At 41.2% G+C, this 18577-nt stretch overlaps 4 protein-coding genes and 1 long non-coding RNA gene across 7 annotated transcripts; 1 reads left to right on the forward strand and 4 right to left on the reverse strand.

Moving 5' to 3' along the window:
• Positions 1-381: 381 nt before the first annotated feature.
• Positions 382-2646, reverse strand: mstna (myostatin a). The gene is made up of 3 exons (XM_084667616.1): positions 2244-2646; positions 1623-1993; positions 382-1473 (listed from the first exon to the last, which is right to left on the reverse strand). Exons 1-3 carry the CDS (start codon positions 2581-2583, stop codon positions 1093-1095), a joined length of 1092 nt encoding a protein of 363 aa, XP_084523742.1. The 5' UTR covers positions 2584-2646; the 3' UTR covers positions 382-1092.
• A 1497-nt stretch (positions 2647-4143) lies between these two features.
• On the reverse strand, positions 4144-7433 carry LOC146260884 (uncharacterized). Of its 3 annotated transcripts, none has more exons than XM_084668104.1 (3): positions 6853-7433; positions 4568-4646; positions 4144-4427 (listed from the first exon to the last, which is right to left on the reverse strand). In XM_084668104.1, exons 1-3 carry the CDS (start codon positions 7136-7138, stop codon positions 4364-4366), a joined length of 429 nt encoding a protein of 142 aa, XP_084524230.1. In that variant the 5' UTR covers positions 7139-7433; the 3' UTR covers positions 4144-4363. The 3 variants fall into 3 exon arrangements, with proteins under 3 accessions (XP_084524230.1, XP_084524231.1, XP_084524232.1); XM_084668105.1 differs by having other exon boundaries at positions 4600-4646; positions 6853-7426; XM_084668106.1 differs by lacking the exons at positions 4144-4427; positions 4568-4646 and adding an exon at positions 6467-6619 and having other exon boundaries at positions 6853-7429.
• Positions 7434-7450: 17 nt separating this feature from the next.
• On the reverse strand, positions 7451-8180 carry LOC146260885 (uncharacterized). The gene is made up of 3 exons (XR_014724764.1): positions 8140-8180; positions 7625-7671; positions 7451-7516 (listed from the first exon to the last, which is right to left on the reverse strand). It is a non-coding gene; the product is annotated as an uncharacterized LOC146260885 (long non-coding RNA).
• A 262-nt stretch (positions 8181-8442) lies between these two features.
• ftcd (formimidoyltransferase cyclodeaminase) lies at positions 8443-13881 on the reverse strand. Its single transcript, XM_084668709.1, has 14 exons — positions 13728-13881; positions 13192-13375; positions 12824-12952; positions 12616-12704; positions 12108-12287; positions 11789-11926; positions 11569-11700; positions 11345-11406; positions 10986-11115; positions 10546-10707; positions 10183-10226; positions 9676-9814; positions 9334-9429; positions 8443-8709 (listed from the first exon to the last, which is right to left on the reverse strand). The coding sequence occupies exons 1-14, from the start codon at positions 13779-13781 to the stop codon at positions 8626-8628; spliced, it is 1623 nt and encodes a 540-aa protein (XP_084524835.1). The 5' UTR covers positions 13782-13881; the 3' UTR covers positions 8443-8625.
• Positions 13882-15189: 1308 nt separating this feature from the next.
• cnot9 (CCR4-NOT transcription complex subunit 9) lies at positions 15190-17638 on the forward strand. Its single transcript, XM_084667976.1, has 8 exons — positions 15190-15355; positions 15762-15941; positions 16067-16182; positions 16299-16408; positions 16502-16611; positions 16699-16797; positions 16879-16970; positions 17210-17638. The coding sequence occupies exons 1-8, from the start codon at positions 15338-15340 to the stop codon at positions 17376-17378; spliced, it is 894 nt and encodes a 297-aa protein (XP_084524102.1). The 5' UTR covers positions 15190-15337; the 3' UTR covers positions 17379-17638.
• The last annotated feature ends 939 nt before the right edge of the window (positions 17639-18577 follow it).

The raw sequence follows: 18577 nt of genomic DNA on the forward strand, positions 1-18577 counted from the left end.
TAACTGCATTAGATTATTTTTGAATCTTAAATGACTGTATATAAACTCTATACACATAACGGTAAAATATATGCTGAAATACGTCCTTAAACAAATGGGGGGGGGGGGACAACAGCGGATCAGCCAATGTTGACCACGTGTTTTCAGAGAAACTGAAAGCCATCCTCTTGCGTCCTTGACACGCGCACAACACTTCAATGCGCGTTTATACATTTTAAATCTCAATCATAATAGGTTTTGTATACCCATTTTTTGTGCTTGTGTCTAAATGTCGATTATATATTAATACATATTAATAAATTAATACATTGAATCAATGTCACTTGCACATTATTTGTAAATAATTTACAGATGTAGGCCCTATTAACACGTGTCATGGAATCTTTATTTAACAGATGTTTATTTCATTACAAATTCTTGCAGCAGGCCAAAGTATAATTACTTTGCATTCACTCTGCTATGTAATGATTGTCGCCCGGTATGTTGATAAAAAAGTTTGTGAAATGTGCATAGTACAGTGAGTTTATAATCTCACAAACATTTCTAATCACGTGACCCTGCCTCTGAAAACCCTGTGAACCTTAACAAACAGGACATCTGCACTCCCTGCAACCATGTGTCATTGAAGTCAGGGTTTGTAATGTTGTCTTTCAAACAAAAGTCTCAGCAAGAAACTTCCAAATAAGTCTTGGGGGAAGGGTTTACATTCAGTCATTGAGCAGACGTTCTTATTCAGAGCAGTTCATGGCCTTAAAAAGGTCATTTGGTTCATGTTTTTCGAAACAAAAAAAATCTCCACATGCCTCCCACAGCGTTTTATGCAGAGTGGAGTATTTGGTGGAAGATTCACTGTTAGTAGTCTATACTTTCAATATGTTATGGATTTCTAGACTAGGCCTAGACTAAGACAACAACAGCATCCATCACAATTTTATATATTTGTCATATACTAAAGCATCAGTGCACTAATTATTGTTGACTGTGAAGACAAACAATAGACTCACTGACTGAGTCTCATAGACTTCCTGCTAACCTCATTCAACAACAAGGGGTGTTATAAACTGCTGATAAGATTCTGACACCCATTAAGGCCTAGGAGCAACCACAGTGGTCCACCACCATGGAGGAGATCTTGCCGTAGATGATCTGCTCCATGCGGTTAAAGTAGAGCATGTTGATTGGGGACATCTTGGTGGGGGTACAGCAGGGTCCTGCAGTCCCTCTGCGGTGGACCTTGTTCACCAGATGAGTGTGGGGGTACTTCTGCAGGTGCATATACTCACACTCTCCAGAACAGTAGTTGGCCTTGTAGCGTTTTGGGGCAATAATCCAGTCCCAGCCAAAGTCTTCAAAGTCCACAGTAAGGGGGTACCGGCAGCAACGGATTTCTGAGGACTCTTCATCACAATGCAGTTCAGTGTCCCTCCGTGATCGCTTTGTGTTCTCCAGAACCTTTACCTCAATAAAGGGTTGCTGGGAGGGAATAAATGATTTCACGAATTAATATGACAAACAATTCTGTAGGCTATTGCGTTCTGTATGTGTGCAGTATACAGTCAAATCGGCCATAAACAATTTTGTTAAATTTCTGAGTTTGTTGGTTGGCCTAATAGGTTACTTACCAACCCTTCTTCACCATACTCCGCTGAGGTGACCGCTAAATCCTCTCCTTGTGGGTCAATACCTTTGATCTCAATCCCATAATGTGTATCTGACTGACGAAGCCAAACTTCAAGTAAAAGTTTAATATCTAAACTTTGCCATGAACTTGTCCCTTCATCTACGTCGATCTTCATAGATCGAATGCGAACGCGCGTCTTCACCTCTTTTGATGGTTTTAGCTGAGAAATTTGCAAGAAAACGGATGAGACTCGGTCACTCAGTCGCAAGTAAACCCATAATTGCGCGCTTATTATGTTTTTTATTTCAATCTTGGGAGTAAGCGTGAAAAAACAACAAGGTGGCATTCCAGCTAACTGGGCATTGAGGTCATCTAAAAAGAAAGCAAGAAACAGATTTTAGACATAGGCTACAGCTGTGACAATGCATCAACATCTGTGCAGCCTAACACATTTCAGTTTCAGTTGATATCAGTTGAAACAGATCCGGAAAACATGACCAATTAAACCGCGGGAATTGCTCGCGTTTATCTGGATCTAGAGCTGTCAATTACGCATGCCACAAGATGTAGGCCCAGGATGCGTGCTTTTTGCAAAGTGATGATGACTTCCAAAGATACTTACACTTCTTGGCCATGGTTATAATAGTTTCAGTGGCATGGTCTTCATCTTCCACGCGATGGTCGTACTGGTCCAGTAGTTGTGTCAACGGAGGTGCTTTCGGCAGAAGTTGTCTGATCATATCTCGGCTGATGTTTGGGGCTTGTTCGAGCCTAAGTATATTGAGAATCTGGGATTTAATGCTGTGAAGTCTCAAGAGCTTGCTCTGTTCCCTGAACTCGCAAGTTGAGCATTGTTCACCTCCTTGCACGTCAATACCAGGCTGGCGTGTAGTGGTTTTATTAATCTCCATGGCTATTATGGAGACTAAACCAAACAAACTCAGACAAAGCAGAAAACGCATTCTGGCACTTTCCTTGTGTTTGTGGATAGAACAACACAGTTTGTACACAGGGTAATGCAGATCTCTCACAGGACAGTGAGATGTTAATGTAATAAATAATCTCCCCGCCTTTCTGTGTCCACATTTTAATAGGATGGACTAATGGGGAAAAAAAAGGTTGTAGGTTTTAAAGCGATAGAGACAGAATTGTGATAATTCTTTATTGCATTTTATTAAGTAAAATAAAATAATCTCCAAACCCCAGTACTGAGTGCACGGCACGCGATGTTATTGTAGACATATCATATCGGTAGTACACACACACACAATTTAAACTTTATTATTTTACCACCTCATCTATGATATGGTTGAATTTAAACACCTTTTTTGGTAACCGTCTTTGACAGGACATTATGTGTAGTTCTGGCAAAATTACACTAGAGGACAGTACAGACTTTATGTGACTTTTCACTTTACCACTCCCATAAATGTGCTAGTTGTGGCTCACATGTGTAAAGTGTCAATAGAGGTGGTGCAAGAGAATGAAACCAAACAATGTGCATTTCAGAACTGGAACACCATAGACCACTTTCCAAGAGTGGGAGTTTTGGAGGTAAAATATTATACTAGACACATTAGTGTCACAACATAACACTTTCCAAAAATATATATTTGTCAATGATAAGCAGTGCATTTGGATTTGCTATTCTCCTCTCTTTTTCTACACACTAGGTGCCTCTTTGACCTTCACACATTACCTCAAAGTGCACAGTGTAAAGACAGAATACAATAACATGGGATCTGTCCATTCAAGACGAAGATGCTTCTCAAAGGATGACAGCCAAATGAAACCAAATGAGAGCATCAGAGAAACCCACCTTGAGGAGAAACAGCCATTTGTCCACTCAAAAGATCCTGCAGAGAGATCCTGCAGCATGGAAGCTTCTGTCCACACAGAGGTCATACAGAATGAATTTACCTCCCACCAGGCACTACAAGAGTATGCTCACAAGATGTCAGAGGAAATTGTTGCACACGCCCTCCATGTATTTGCTGAGCTGGACAGTTACTACAGAGACATACCGTATATTGAGTTTGATGAGACATGAAAGGTGTGACCCTCGGTCAACTCCAGTCCACCTCTGACAGTTCATTACTAGTTATGTTTGGATTGACAATGAGACCTTTAATAGTTATCTAAAGCTCTACATTTGATCTACCCTCTCTATCAAATGCGTAAGATTTCGCAATTCTAGTCCCAAAACACAAAAAAGGGTATTGTTATTGCTTTGTCAAAATTAAAACATATTTAATATTTCTTGAAGTGCACTGTGGTTCTTTTTCTTAAACGTTGTATTTTTGCTCTCTTAACTAGACTGTGTATGTTCTCTGTTTAATTGAAAATGATAGTAAATGATGTATTGCACATTGGCTCAACAGGCTGACCTGGTCTTTTGAATGTTTGCTGTGCACGCCCAGGGTTGTGAACATCAAAACAAGACTTCCCCAGAAGTATGTGCACAGGTTATGTCAACTTCAGCACCAAGGCTAATGTGCAAATAAGAGAAGCACACAAGTTACTTCAAGGATATGTCTATATTTGAATTTCTGCACACATATACTTTAACTAATTCAAATAATTTTAAATATTTCATATTTTCTTCATAACAATACAATTTTGTATAAGAATGTAGGACATTATTTGGGAATAGTTTTCAAATTTATTTCATACACATTTCTATTACTGCGATGTTAAAATAAAATCTTTTTTTATGTAGATTTTTTATTGTTCTATTTCAATTTACGTTTTTCTTCTTGTTTTGAAAAAAATCTTCTGTGTTCTGGTCAAGGCCACTGTCAGAGGGCTGCAAGAGATAAAATCCAAATTAAATGCAAATAGGATGCAGAAGGATGGCCACTACCTTTAAATGGAAAATAAATGGAAAAAAGAGCAATGTTGATGTGGTAATTGTCAAGAAAACATAAAGTGGCATTGTATGCTCACCTGACTGTGCACAAAACATGAGAATATATCACCTGAACCAGTGTTGAACATGTCTGTGTTCCAAACGTTCCAAACGCGTCTATGAAGAAATAAATATATGGTTTAGATACAGAGATTTCCAGTGGTGTCAGTGGTGTCAGTGAACAAAAGGGAGGTGGCCGAGTACATTCCATTCTCGCTTTTGCTTCCTGGAACAACTTTTCTATTACTAATACTTTTTTTTACTATTACTAATACTTAAAAATTGTATTTCATGCTGCTAAAGCGCGTACAATTAGGCACACATACAATTTTTTTTCTTATATAAAGTTATGAAAAGACATAACTTAATTTAATACTTTGCTCCTTTCACAGTAATCCAAAAGATAAACAATAAGACACTTGTGTAAAAAATATTTGCCGTGTTGTCAACAAAATGAATGAATGGATATTAAACATATACAATTTATGATAATTTGCTTTTATAAACTACACAAATATAAAGTAGCATATTCACTAACACCTTGTTCAGACTTCCAATTATTCCTTTGAGTTACACCTCTCCCTCATCAGTCAGCATTGGCCTTTTTATTGTAATAGGTGGAGCTTAGAAATGGGAGGGTGCATACTGCATTGTTGCATACTGTGCTTAACCACGAGTGCAATCAAAACTCTTGCTTGGTCACATTGAAGATGAAATCTAAACTCTTAAATTGTATTTCCCATGTATTTCCTATGTCAATTGTGAATGATTAATTTGTTAGGCATTTACAGTACTATTAGTAAGACCCATGAGAGACACAATAATATCTCTCAATCAACCTGGGATCTGCAACGGTAACCCCTTCATCCTCTGCCAGGAACCTCGGGGTGACCATGGATGACGAGCTCTCCCCCACAGCCCACATTGCTGCTGTCTCCCGGTTGTGTAGATTCACCCTCTACAACATCTAGAAGATCAGGAGATACCTGTCTGACCATTCCACCCAGCTGCTAGTCCAAGCACTTGTCTTCTTTAAGTTGGACTACTGCAACTTGCTGCTTGCCGGTCTCCCAGCATGCGCAACTTGCCCTCTCCAGAGGATTCAGAACGCAGCAGTCTGCCTGGTCTTCAATCTACCCAGATGCTCCCATGTTATCCCGCTCCTCATCTTCCTCCACTGGCTTCCCATCACGGCCCCCATCAGATTCAAGACCCTGGTACTGACCTTCCGAGCGGTGAACAGGACTGCACCCGACTACATCAAGTCTCTCCTCCAGCCTTACACCCCCACCCGCCACCTGCGGCCTTCTTCTGACAACCGTCTGGTGGTCCCACCGCTTAAGAGCGCCCGGTCCCAACATAAGCTTTTCTCCTGTCTGGCCCCCCAATGGTGGAATCAACTCCCCCACCTCCATCAGAGACACTAACTGTCTCCCCACCTTCGAGAAAAGGCTCAAGATGCACTTGTTCCGGGAGCACAACGGCACTTAGGAATGTTTGGCTGGACCTGATGTTTCCTCCAGGATCACAATGACTCTTATTGCTCTGGTTTGTTAGTTATAACTGATTTACATCTATTGTACTTGCTGTGTAATATGATTTTGTTTCTTGCTTTTTTCCACAGGTACACCCTTGCACTTTTCAAGGTTCATGTTGTTTATTGTATCGTGTTTAACTGCTCTTATGGTTCTTCCCTTTTGGGACTTTAATTTTCACAATGTATGCTTAATAATTTGGTTACCCACAATGTTTGGGGCTATCTCATTGTTATGATCAGTGACCTTCAAGGACATGTCTAGATCTAGATTTTTATCTTGTGGAATAGTTCTACACACATACTTTAAGTTGTAAAATAATTTTAACATTTTTAATTTTGTTAATAAAAATGAAATGTTATATTAGAATGTAGGACATTATTTGGAAATAGTCTGTTGAAATTATTTTCAAATGTTTATTTCATACCCATTTCGATTACTGCCATGTTAAAATACAATATTTTTTTGTCTTGATCTTTTGATTGTTCTATTTTAATTGACGTATTTCTTCTTGTTTTGAGAAAAACCTTTTGTGTTCAGGCCACTTTCAGAGGGCTGCAATAGATAAAATCCAAATTAAATGCAAAAAGACACATTGACTCAGCTGAATGAAAGACTGAGTCTTTTTAAATGATTTCGCCAACTAGGTAGATTTTAAACAAGCCTGGAGAGCTTTCACCATGACTTGTATATCAACTCCATCAAACAAGTTTAGCATATTTATGTACATTGCATGCTTGGCAGTAACTACATAGGCACTGAATATTGAGTCATACTGATGAACTTACCCTCCATGTCAGTGCTAATGATGACCATGACCATGACCGTGACCGTGTCCATGACCGTGACCGCGACCGCGTCCACCTCCACGTCCACATCCATGTCTACGTCCATGTCCATGACGGCCATGTTTGTGGTCACTATCACTTCCACTACCACTACCACTACTACTGCCACTACCACTACCACTGCCACTACCACTACCACTACCACTACCGCTGCCACTGCCACTGCCACCGCAGTGTCTGTGTTTGTGTTTGCGTCTACGCCCTTTTTTTCCACGGCCCTTCCCATGTTTTTTTTTATCAGGGTCAACAGGCATACAAGGCGCAGGCACAACAGGGACTGGCCCACAAGGGCCGGGCCCTCCAGGCATATAAGGCCCAGGACCAGGACCAGGCCCTACAGGCATACAAGGCCCAGGATAAGGACCAGGATACGGACCAGGACCAGGCCCTACAGGCATACAAGGACCAGGATAAGGACCCTGCCCACCAGGCATACAAGGACCAGGATAAGGACCCTGCCCACCAGGCATATAAGGCCCAGGATAAGGACCCTGCCCACCAGGCACACAAGGACCAGGACCACCAGGAGCCCCTTGCCCCCCTTGCCCCCCTTGCCCCCCTTGCCCACATCGATTTAGGTCATATCCAGAGGGATGGCCACTACCTTTAAATGGAAAATAAATGGAAAAAAAGAGCAGTGTTGATGTGGTAATTGTCAAGGAAACATAAAGTATGCTCAACTGAGTGTGCACAAAACATGAGAATATATCACCTGAACCAGAGTTGAACATGTCTGTGTTCCAAACGTTCCAATCGCGTCTATAAAGAAATAAATATATGGTTCAGATACAGAGGTTTCCAGTGGTGTCAGTGGTGTCAGTGAACGAAAAGGAGCTGCCCACGTACATTCCTTTCTCGTTTTTGCTTCCCGGAACAACTATCATAATTTAATATTGTATTTTAAGCTGCTAGAAGGCAGAAACATTGGGCACCAGTACAATATTCTTTTCTTATATGAAATGTTATGAAAGGACAGAGCAAATAATGAAATATACTTTGCTCCTTTCTACTGACACAGTAATCCATAAGATGAAAAAAAATGAGCATGTAAAAAATCTTTGCTGTGTTGTCAACTAAATTAATTAAATGGATATTAAATATATATATTTTATGATAATTTGCTCCCTGCTTAGGTCGTTGCCCCCGCGACCCGATCCCCGGACAAGCGGCAGATGACAACGATAATTTGCTTTTATAAACTACACAAATAGAAAGAAGCATACTCACTAACGCCTTGTTCACACTTGCAATTCTTCCTTAGAGTTACACCTCTCCCTCATCAGTCAGCATTGGCCTTTTTATCATAATAGGTGGAGCTTAGAAATGGGAAGGTGCATACTGCATTGTTGCATACTGTGTTTAACCCCATGAGAGCAATCAAAACCCTTGCTTAGTTCACATTGAAGATTAAATCAAAACTCTTACATTTTATTTCCCATGTCAATTGTGAATGATTAATTTGTAGGCATTTAGAGTACTATTAGTAAGACCCATGAGAGACACAATAATAATAGGAACAACATAATGAAATTGGTTTGGGAAAGATTTTATTGGAATTTCCTTTTGGTGTCATGGACTTCCCCAAAATTTTCAAAATCTTTGGTTTGTTATCCACATAAACTGGAACCAAGACGAGTACAATAAATTCATTTTCAGATGTCTTATCAGTTTTCTGGCAGTGAAGGCATTGGCAGTGTAATGTTTGGCTGGATTTCATTCTCTCCTGTCAGCTGCATCCAGGACTGCAGAAGCACTCTCTCTTGCCTCCAGAAGCAGAGCTGAGGCCTTCTGTTGAGTCTGCTCACAAAACACAAAAGCATTCTTGAAGGAATCTATTATCTCTCCTTGTTCATTTTTTAAGGTATTCATTTAGCAGATGTCTTTATCCAAAGCAGCATACAGTAGATGGGGGGGCTTAACCCTGAAACCTCTTGCTGCAGTGTTCCAGCAGCTACTGAGCAGCAGGTTGTACATTTGTTTTTCAAATGAAATATGACCTAAAGTGATTTGTAATAGAAAATTACTGTCTTTAAGTTGTCTATAATAGTCTTTGGCCTAGAACAGTTATTATTTAGGTCTTCTATAAAGATAGCATAACCTTTTTGTCTAAGGCAGTATTGCTTGAGTTTCCGCTTGCTGACCAAACGTCTAACCAATTAGACTGTTTAACCCTGGTTGTTTTGCCCATTCTCCATGGAGTTCCTCTTTTGAACTGTTAAACATTAACTATTGAACTGATTATGTAACTGTCTGGGGCTACTGTTTAAAAGCTCAGATCATATCATTTCAGATAGCCCTCTACTCCAGACATAATTTATCGTACTGTTTTAGAACTGCTCCTCCTTGCAAGAATAAACAGATAAAGACAAACTTTTCTGACCTCAGACTTTTTATGATAGAATTCCACCACATATCACTTACAGTAGTCTTAAAATAATCATCTTGGATGTCTTTGAGGTTGATTGTGACATTGTAGTAGGCTCCAAAAACAGCTGTTTCCAGGGCTTTGGCTGCCACCTAAACAACACAAGACAGAAGAAAGACAATTTTACAAAGCAAGACATATTTATATACTACTACTTTACTTTATTGCCAGTCATGTTGACCCCCAAAAATATCAGGGCACCTGAGTACAAAAGCAAATTACATGATATTACACCATGTTGTCCCATTATGGTGGCAAAAGACAAGTAAGCATGAAGCACTTGCATTATGCATTGACAACAGCTTCCTTATGTGTTGGAGAGATATTCCCAGATATACCTGCAGGTCTGACTTGCAGGCTACGTTTCCATGGAGAACCATTTCTTTCAGACAAGGCCACAGAAGGTTGACTTGTTGGGCCAGTGACAAGGGGACCCCGACAGCTTTCTTGAGACCCTCTTGCATAGCAGCCTGTCTCCTGGGCCAGGGGTAGAGGAAATGGAGATGGGAGAATCAAGGAGATAAATAAATGTATTAGATTGGTGTGAAACAAAACAAGATGGCCGACAAACAGGTTCTCCTGCTTCTAATCGTGTGTTCACGATCTACGTGTCTACGTCAATGTAATTTTTGCATGAATAGAATCACTGTCACTGAAGCGGTTGTTTGATTTTACACACCCTCTATAGTTATGTTTAGCTGACAACTGTATGTGTCATCTATGGCCCTACAGGCCTGTCACAAGACCATTAATAAAAGGTTTATTTTTCATTTAGCTAAAACCTTTTTTAAACAAAGTTTAAATCACATTCAAAACGTTTCAAGTGTCAAAAGTACAGCAATCACCTTTTGATTTCCTCTTTACTGTTTCTTGGCATTTTGAGCGCTGCCTAAAAAAGAGAAGAATTCAGGTGTGGTACTACAATGGCAAATATGTGATACATGGACAAGTTCTATCACCACCTTTTCCGTTGAAGAATGAAAGAAATGTGACACGCTCTGGTGAAAAGGGTCAGTAGTTGGCCAACTAGTTCCTCCGTTTTTTTACAGATGAAGAAAGTGCAGATTGTAAGTCATTTCAAATGACGTGTCATACATTTAATGTCATACAAAATAGTACAAAATTAAAGAAAGTAAATGTACAAAAAATGATGAGGCCAGACAGAAGTTTTCCCAGGTTTTTCCTGTAGTACCAGTTCTTTCCCTCACCATGTAGCTATTAAAGGCCGTAGAGTCAGAGTCCACCATGACCAGCAGCTCATTCATGGCCTGGTGGAAGGGAGGGATCAGTGTCCTCATCACCCCGTCCAGATCCTCAAACTGCCTCTTCCCATAGGTCATCTGGCCCACCATGGCTCCCAGGGCAGCCCCCTAAAAATAAACAAAGCGCACACTTAGACAACACCCTCCCCTCACACACTCATTTGAACACATTTAAATATAAGACAGGAATAATACAACAACAAATAACAAATTTGTAAAAACATTACATTCAATTAGATACATTTGTAAAACAAATGTAAAACACAAAACTCTATACCTGTAACATACTGTATATACTCTTACACAACACAGACATTTTATTAGTCATATTTGTCTCATGTCTTGTTTTCAGTGTGCGCATATTGTCAGAGGTGTGAGAGTGTTACCATGGCAGCGACAGCGGCAGAGACAGACCCTCCCCCGGGGGCAGCGGTTCTGGCCCCGACACTGCGTACGAACTGCTGTAGCGACAGAGACACCAAACGCTTGTCGTCCTGAGTACTGTTCACCATGTACCTATACACACCACAAAGACCAGTCCATACAATGCAGAGTCAGATGGCTGAGCGGTTAGCGGATCAGGCTATTAATCAGAAGGTTGCCGGTTCAATTCATGTCCCTGTACTTACTGTCGCTCTGGATAAGAGCGTAATGTAAACATATACACACCACAAGGAGCGGTCCATACAATGCCTTCTAAACCAGGAGCTCAGACAGTGAACTGAATGAATAAGAGTAAACATACTCTATTATCCTGTCCTTAGGGTTAAAAGCCCCAAGAGAATCAAGTCCAAGTTTACTGATGACCTTAAGTGGAGAAAATGTTGCACATACAACAAAAAGAAAAAATAGGTGTGAGAAGTAGTAGGAAGGGTAACTATGATATTACAGTACTGACTGTAGAGAACGATGCTGAGATCCAGCTGAATCTACGGTGCATCATTCCCTTTCAAGTAATTCTATCCTCACCAGCCTGACTTTGTGTTCCTCCTCCACTATGAACAGACTGTCTTTCTGGATGTAGAAGTCCGCACAGTCGAGCAAGGCTTTTAGTGGAACAAGGCCTACGATCTGGGAGCCGACCACGGGCAGATTTAGGGCCTGAGCAGACCAAGCACATCAGCTTTACAATAGGTCCAAAATCAGACATTGACCTTGATTACCAACTGTGTCTATGCTCCACCCCTACCTTGGAAATGCTGCAGATCTCCTCGTACACAGTGTGGACGGGTGTCAGCTCGTAATCCAGGATGTTGGTGGACACCTGGGCTATGTTTGATTCCTCCAGGTACCAGCCCATGCCCTGGACCTTCTTCAGAAGACCTGGCTAGAATACACAGATCCACCAAACAGATTCCTATATTTTACAGCGGATGCTGTTCCATCAAATGTAGTTCATGCCTAAACATGAGTGAAGTTAAACGTCTAACACGTTTTCCTATATGTTCCTACAGAAGTCACTTCCACAAACAAATCAATGTGTATCGAGGCTCTGTAAACCAGCCCACCTGATCTTTTCCTCGTCCCTGTTCCCTGATGTCCAGAGCGATCCGATGGGCTTGTTCCTTGGTGCTGAGGAGGTTCACGTTGTAGGCAATGAGGAACTTGCGTGCCCCGGTGACTGTAGCTCCCCAGGAGGGGATGAATGTGGCAGGACCATAGTCAGGGGCCCACTCTGCCATCTTCAGCTACGCACAACACATCCAATCATCCATCCGTTCGTGTGATACACATGAATACATCACTTGGCTTGTTACAGTTGATACAACAGAATCTGATCTGATCAAATGTGATCAGACTGCCATGATATATTTAAATGATATAACAGGTAAATCATATATATCACTGGTATGCTGTGCCTATGACTGCAGCGGTTTACCACACTCTTGTGGTTTATTGCTTCATGTTATCACACACACATCCCTAGGGCATTTACACTATAGTATCAAGGAACACTTGAATATTATTGCAACATTATAGTCTGCAATTAACTGTTGAATAAATACAGAAACTCACTTTCTCAGCCAAGGCCTCATATTCTCCAGCGCGGACAGATGGAAGAGAGGTCCTGTTTTCTTTTCTTGCAGCTTCTCCATACAGGTAGACTGTATTAAAGCATAATGGTACATGAGTCCTAATGATACATTACAATATACCAGCTTGAGTAGAGGCACATTCGTGCATTATAATCATACAAGCTGAAGTATGTTTGAGATTAACAAACCAGGTACATGCAGCACTTCTGTTAACCGCTCGGCAAAGATATTGGCACAGTTGACACAGTCCTCCATAGTGACGTTCTGGACAGGGATGAAAGGGCACACGTCCATGGCTCCTGTCCGCGGATGCTCTCCTAGACAAACAGACTTGTCAGTCCAGATAAACCCCAAGTCATCAATGGTACTATAATCAATGAAAGATTATCAGTGAACAAAACAATGGGGTTTATTACCCTTTGATCAATCCATTTTTATTAATTTTTTTTACACATCAGTTGTAGTCCCACATTGCAAAAGGGTTGGAGTTAAGGTTTCAGTGTAGTTTAAGAACTGGAGCCTTGGTTGTACCCGACACTCGCCCATATCAGTGTACCTGAGTGTTTGGTCATGTCTATGAGAGGGAAGGCAGCCCGGGCGGCGTTCAGCGCCCCCTCCACCACAGCCTCAGGCGAGCCCACAAAGGTGTAGACGGTACGGTTAGTGGAAGACCCTGGGTCCACATCCAGCAGACTGCAGCCATCAGTCGAGGAAATGGCCTCTGCAATGGCATCAATCACCTGCATGCAAGAATCTCTCATGAACTCTCTGATATGTACTGCCCAATTATTAAACATGTAAAGAGTGTACTGTTGTATTTTGTGCACGAATACGAATGTTGACATTTCCAAAGAATTTCAAAATGTTTATATAATTGTGTTCTTGACCACTTTAATCACCTAATGCTGTCATATATTACATACTGCTGTCAAAAACATGTATACAAATGTGTATTCATATTGTAATTTGTTGGCAGCCTGACAGCCCTTTCAGAAGTTGTCTGACCACAGGCTAAAAGTGTTGTTCTAATCACACCACCAGGATTGACAGCTATCACAACTAAAAGTAAATCCAAGATCACGTGTCTCCTACCTGTTTGTTACAGCCCTCCGAGAAGTTAGGCACACACTCTACCAACTTTGCCATAATGTCCAGAGTATCACAGGGTTGTCCAGGATTAGAATCAGACTAACTTCAGGCAAGGATACAACACCTCTGTTCCAGCTGGCACATTTATGTCCACTGGGTTTCTTCCTCTCCAAAATCCACATTTTAAGCATGGCTCCCCCTGAAAAAACTGCTGAATCATTAACCTGTCCCACTGCCCTGTATCTAGGTCGCTTGGCAATGATTCCCTCACTAGTCCAATAATTACCAATAAGGCGGAGGAAGCAGACACATGCAGCACAACACAAATTCCCAACACTTAAATACATAAATTGAGGGAATAAACATGGTATCAATCCAGGTATAGCATAGACAGTTAATGTCCCCTTAAACAAATACATAAAAGGTTTTTGCTTAAAAACGTCACTAGAGAAGCACAAAAAAGTGCTATGTAGGCCTTAGAAAATAAGAAATAAAGAGCCAGTATTGTCATCTTTAAACATGGGTGTATGGTGCATTACCTCTTATTTGTTATGATAGACCTGTGTAAGTTATGCGTAGTATGTGTAGTTCATTCCCTGAAATCACACCAAGTTTTCATCTTACAAAAAACATTGGTTTGTTGGTTAAGATTTGTCAGTGCTTCAGAATGGGATTGTTTGTGATCTGCTGCATCAGTATTCCACAGGATTAAGCAGGCATGCTGAGGCACACAACAGAATCCAGACCCAGCCTAATTAAACTGATCACAGCATTGCACTGCATAACAAAATGTGTCATGACAGTCTATTTGACAGATAAATGTTGATCTTGAAGACATGAAAGAAACATTCTCAATCCAAGAATACACAGAAAGATCATTAGATGAAACAGGACTATGCACCAAAGTCCCACTGTTAAAAGATAAACCGAATTTAATCTGTGAACACATATTGTGTCACCGAAAACATGCCTAGAAGAAGAATGTGGTTAATGTGTACACAGAAAGGACATAGCCTAGTATTGCCAGAAGATTTTGGAACTGAAAACAAACACGCTGGGTGCTGATTGGTTTAGTGACCGCCTCCCTACCAGTGCTGCTGCCTATATGACAGTGCTAAAGTTACTAAGATTTTATTTTATTTTTTCGACCAAACAGGCTATATTTGGTCAAATGCCCTGACTTTTCTCAACCATAACGGATTATATTATTCGTAATAAAACACAGACTAACAAAATTGAATGTAGGTGGCCAGGGGTCAAGACGTCACTACAGGTAAGTATAACAATTATGGCAGAATAAATAATACCCTCAAAGTACACAGCTGTTGAGCAGAAATTTGGAAATCTATGGCTGCTATCTGCTGCCCATTTGTACTAAATGTGTGTGGTGAACGGTTCAACTAGTGTCCCCTGGTGGGTACATGTGGAAAGCGAAATAAAGTGTCACGTGACAACGTGCGAGTTGAAAGTTCAAAGACATTTGCGCTTCTCTCGCCAGTTCCGCTCTCTGTTTTCACAACAGAGACTCTTTTTTTATTTTACAAAACGGCGTGAAATTATTTAAAATAGGTACTCAACAGCCCACCGGAGATCATATCCAAGCGCTGCAGAGAATGCTGGCTACAGGAGCAGTAAGTAAACTAAATATAGCTGCACTAGTGCTGTGTATAATGGCAAGCTTGGTCGATTGCTGGCTAACGTTAGCACAAGGCCAAACGTTGTAGCTAGCTAACCAGCTAACCTAACTAGCGAATGGTCGTCTAGCTACCTCACCTACAGTACTCTATTTGATATGCCTAGTCTGCTTTATCTTGAAAAGTAAATCCGTAGTGTAGTAACTACACGTTTGTACAATTGTGAGACGCTTGCCGGTATTTCTAACACGTCTAGTCGTGGAGTGAATGAACTAGCTACTCTTTGTTGCTAGTTAGCTAGTAAGCTAACGTTAGTTGGATGTTGTGCAATCTTAAAGTTAAGTGGCATATAATTGCACTATAGTGTAGAGGCTAATTTGGTTTTTAATCACAATCATTACAGGCTGTAACCACGGCGCTGGCGCAAGTGGATAGGGAAAAGATTTATCAGTGGATAAACGAACTGTCCAGCCCAGAGACCCGCGAGAATGCCCTGCTCGAACTCAGTAAAAAGCGAGAATCTGTCCCAGATTTGGCACCCATGCTGTGGCACTCTTGTGGAACCATAGCTGCACTCCTGCAGGTAAGATCACGTCATCATTGACTCGCTTACTCACTTGCACGTTTCTAACCACTCAAGACTTGAAAATGTGCGAGCTGATCATCAACTCCAAATCACTCTTTTTCACTGTTTATCATATGCAACAGGAGATTGTGAATATCTATCCCTCCATCAACCCCCCAACCCTGACGGCGCACCAGTCCAACCGGGTGTGTAATGCCCTTGCCCTTCTGCAGTGTGTAGCCTCTCATCCAGAAACAAGGTAATATGTTATTGCTGTTGCACCCGCTTCTAATTTTCGGTGCAGCCTCCTGTCAAGTGTATATAAATCCCTAACTGAATTCTTAAAACGTGTTTTTCTCACGTGTTGTTTCTCAGATCAGCGTTCCTCACAGCACACATCCCTCTTTTCTTGTATCCGTTTTTACACACTGTGAGCAAAACGCGGCCTTTTGAATACCTCCGACTCACCAGTCTAGGAGTCATAGGTAACAGAATCAACCTCACAAACGAAAGTCTGTTTATCAAGACAACGCCTTGAAATGGCCCAGTGTTTATACGTCTCCCCGTTTATCTTGAAGGCGCATTGGTAAAAACAGATGAACAGGAGGTGATCAACTTCCTGTTGACGACAGAGATCATTCCACTGTGTCTACGGATTATGGAGTCAGGCAGTGAGCTGTCCAAAACGGTAAGTTTGCTTCTCTGTGAAAAAAAGGCAAAATACCTTGCCAACCTTTGAAAGCACTGTCCTTTAATATGTTTGTATGCTTTACAGGTGGCAACTTTCATACTACAGAAAATTCTCCTGGATGACACGGGACTTGCATATATTTGTCAAACTTACGAACGCTTCTCCCATGTTGCCATGATACTTGTGAGTGTGTAACTTCAATAAATATATCATTTGTGATTGTCTGCACTTCAGCTGTTTGTCTCACTCTCATGTTTATTTCAGGGCAAGATGGTTCTTCAGCTCTCGAAAGAGCCTTCTGCTCGTTTACTGAAGCATGTCGTACGTTGTTATCTACGCCTTTCTGACAACTCCAGGTACTGACAGCCAAAGCTTGTTACACTTGCCTGCTCTTTAGTCTGCTCTTGATTGATTGAAACAAGCATTGATAATCAAAGAGAAAACAACTTCCTCAGTATGGAGGGAACACAGACTTGTTATTATAGTTCGATTGAACTTGATTAGTAATCGAGTGGATTTGGATAATACTGTCTGCACCCCTCTCGCCCTCTCTCGTCTCATCAGCATGAACTGTGTCTCTTTGTGTCTCCTACAGAGCCAGAGAGGCCCTTCGCCAGTGTCTTCCAGACCAGCTCAAAGACACCACTTTTGCCCAGGTTCTGAAAGACGACACCACCACCAAGCGCTGGCTGGCACAGCTGGTCAAAAACTTGCAGGAGGGACAGGTCACAGACCCAAGGGGCATCCCCTTACCACCACAGTAGCTCCTCACATGCCCCAAACATCACCAGCAAGGCTCCCGGCAGCCTGAGAGAAGCCGCCCGTTTGAAATACGGACACAAATAAGGGCACTTGTATTTCGTTTTTGTACAGACTTTAAGTAATGGGAAAAGGAACCTTGAGCCTTGTTGTTCTTTGGCCAATCTACCCAATCTCCAAGTGTGTGGATGCTCTCTTTGTATCAAGAAGTTTTCTTTTTGTTGACTGTCCAATAAAATGTTGAAGCTCGGGATAAAATGCGAAATGTATAAATCGGGTCTTCTTTACGTCGACTATGCTGACAGGTGTCAGTTAAGTACATATCATTAGATTTAGAGATTTAATACAGAAATGTGACCTTGCTGTGAGGTGTCTTCACAAATTATGTACCATTTCTAAATGACATGGAGTCATTTATTGTAAATGGTTCGGACGGTAGCTGTGGTATACTTCACAGAGGACACCAATGGGAGGAACCCCCCATTTTACCTCTGGCTCTGTCTGTGAAATTCAACCCTGGAAACTGAGCTGATGCTGTGTATTATTGATACCACTGAACATGAGCAGGAGACAGAGAGGTAGGTAAAAAAAAAAAAAACATTCTTCAGCAAAACAGGGTTTACAAGGTATACCAAGGTAGAATATAGCAAAAGCCTTATTTGGGCTCCAATGTTAATACGTTTATGCAAATCATCTCAGCCCACAGACCAATATGTCCTTATACAGTGCACCAGCAGGTAAACTGGACAGATAAATGTTTTATGGCCATGGGTTAGTAACATGAGAAGGGACTGTCTCCAAACAGCCAGCTATGGTTTATGCTGGCCTTCAGCCAGAGTGTACTGTCCGGGTCTGGGCTGGGTTTGTGTCGGGGAAGGGATGAAGCACTGAAAGGCTACATTACAGTTGATGCACATTTTTGTATGTCGGTGAAGTGGCTGCTCAATTCTGTTTTGAAGCCAGCGTGTGAAGCACCTACTGAATCTTTGATGAATTAGATGTCCTATTAGGTAAATGACTGATTGACCATTCATGGTATCCTGCCTTGTGTTTTATTGCATCAGGTAATGATTTGGTAAATGTTTTGTTTTTATTAGGTAACACAGGTTTAAAAGTTATGCTAGTTCTGTAGTGGCAATTGTTTATAACACAAATCACAAGTGTATAGATGCATACATTTTAATAATCAAGTTTACTATCAAAG

Source organism: Hypomesus nipponensis, chromosome 12 (assembly GCF_054491055.1).
Source record: "Hypomesus nipponensis isolate SF chromosome 12, ASM5449105v1, whole genome shotgun sequence".
Classification (NCBI taxonomy): Eukaryota; Metazoa; Chordata; class Actinopteri; order Osmeriformes; family Osmeridae; genus Hypomesus; species Hypomesus nipponensis.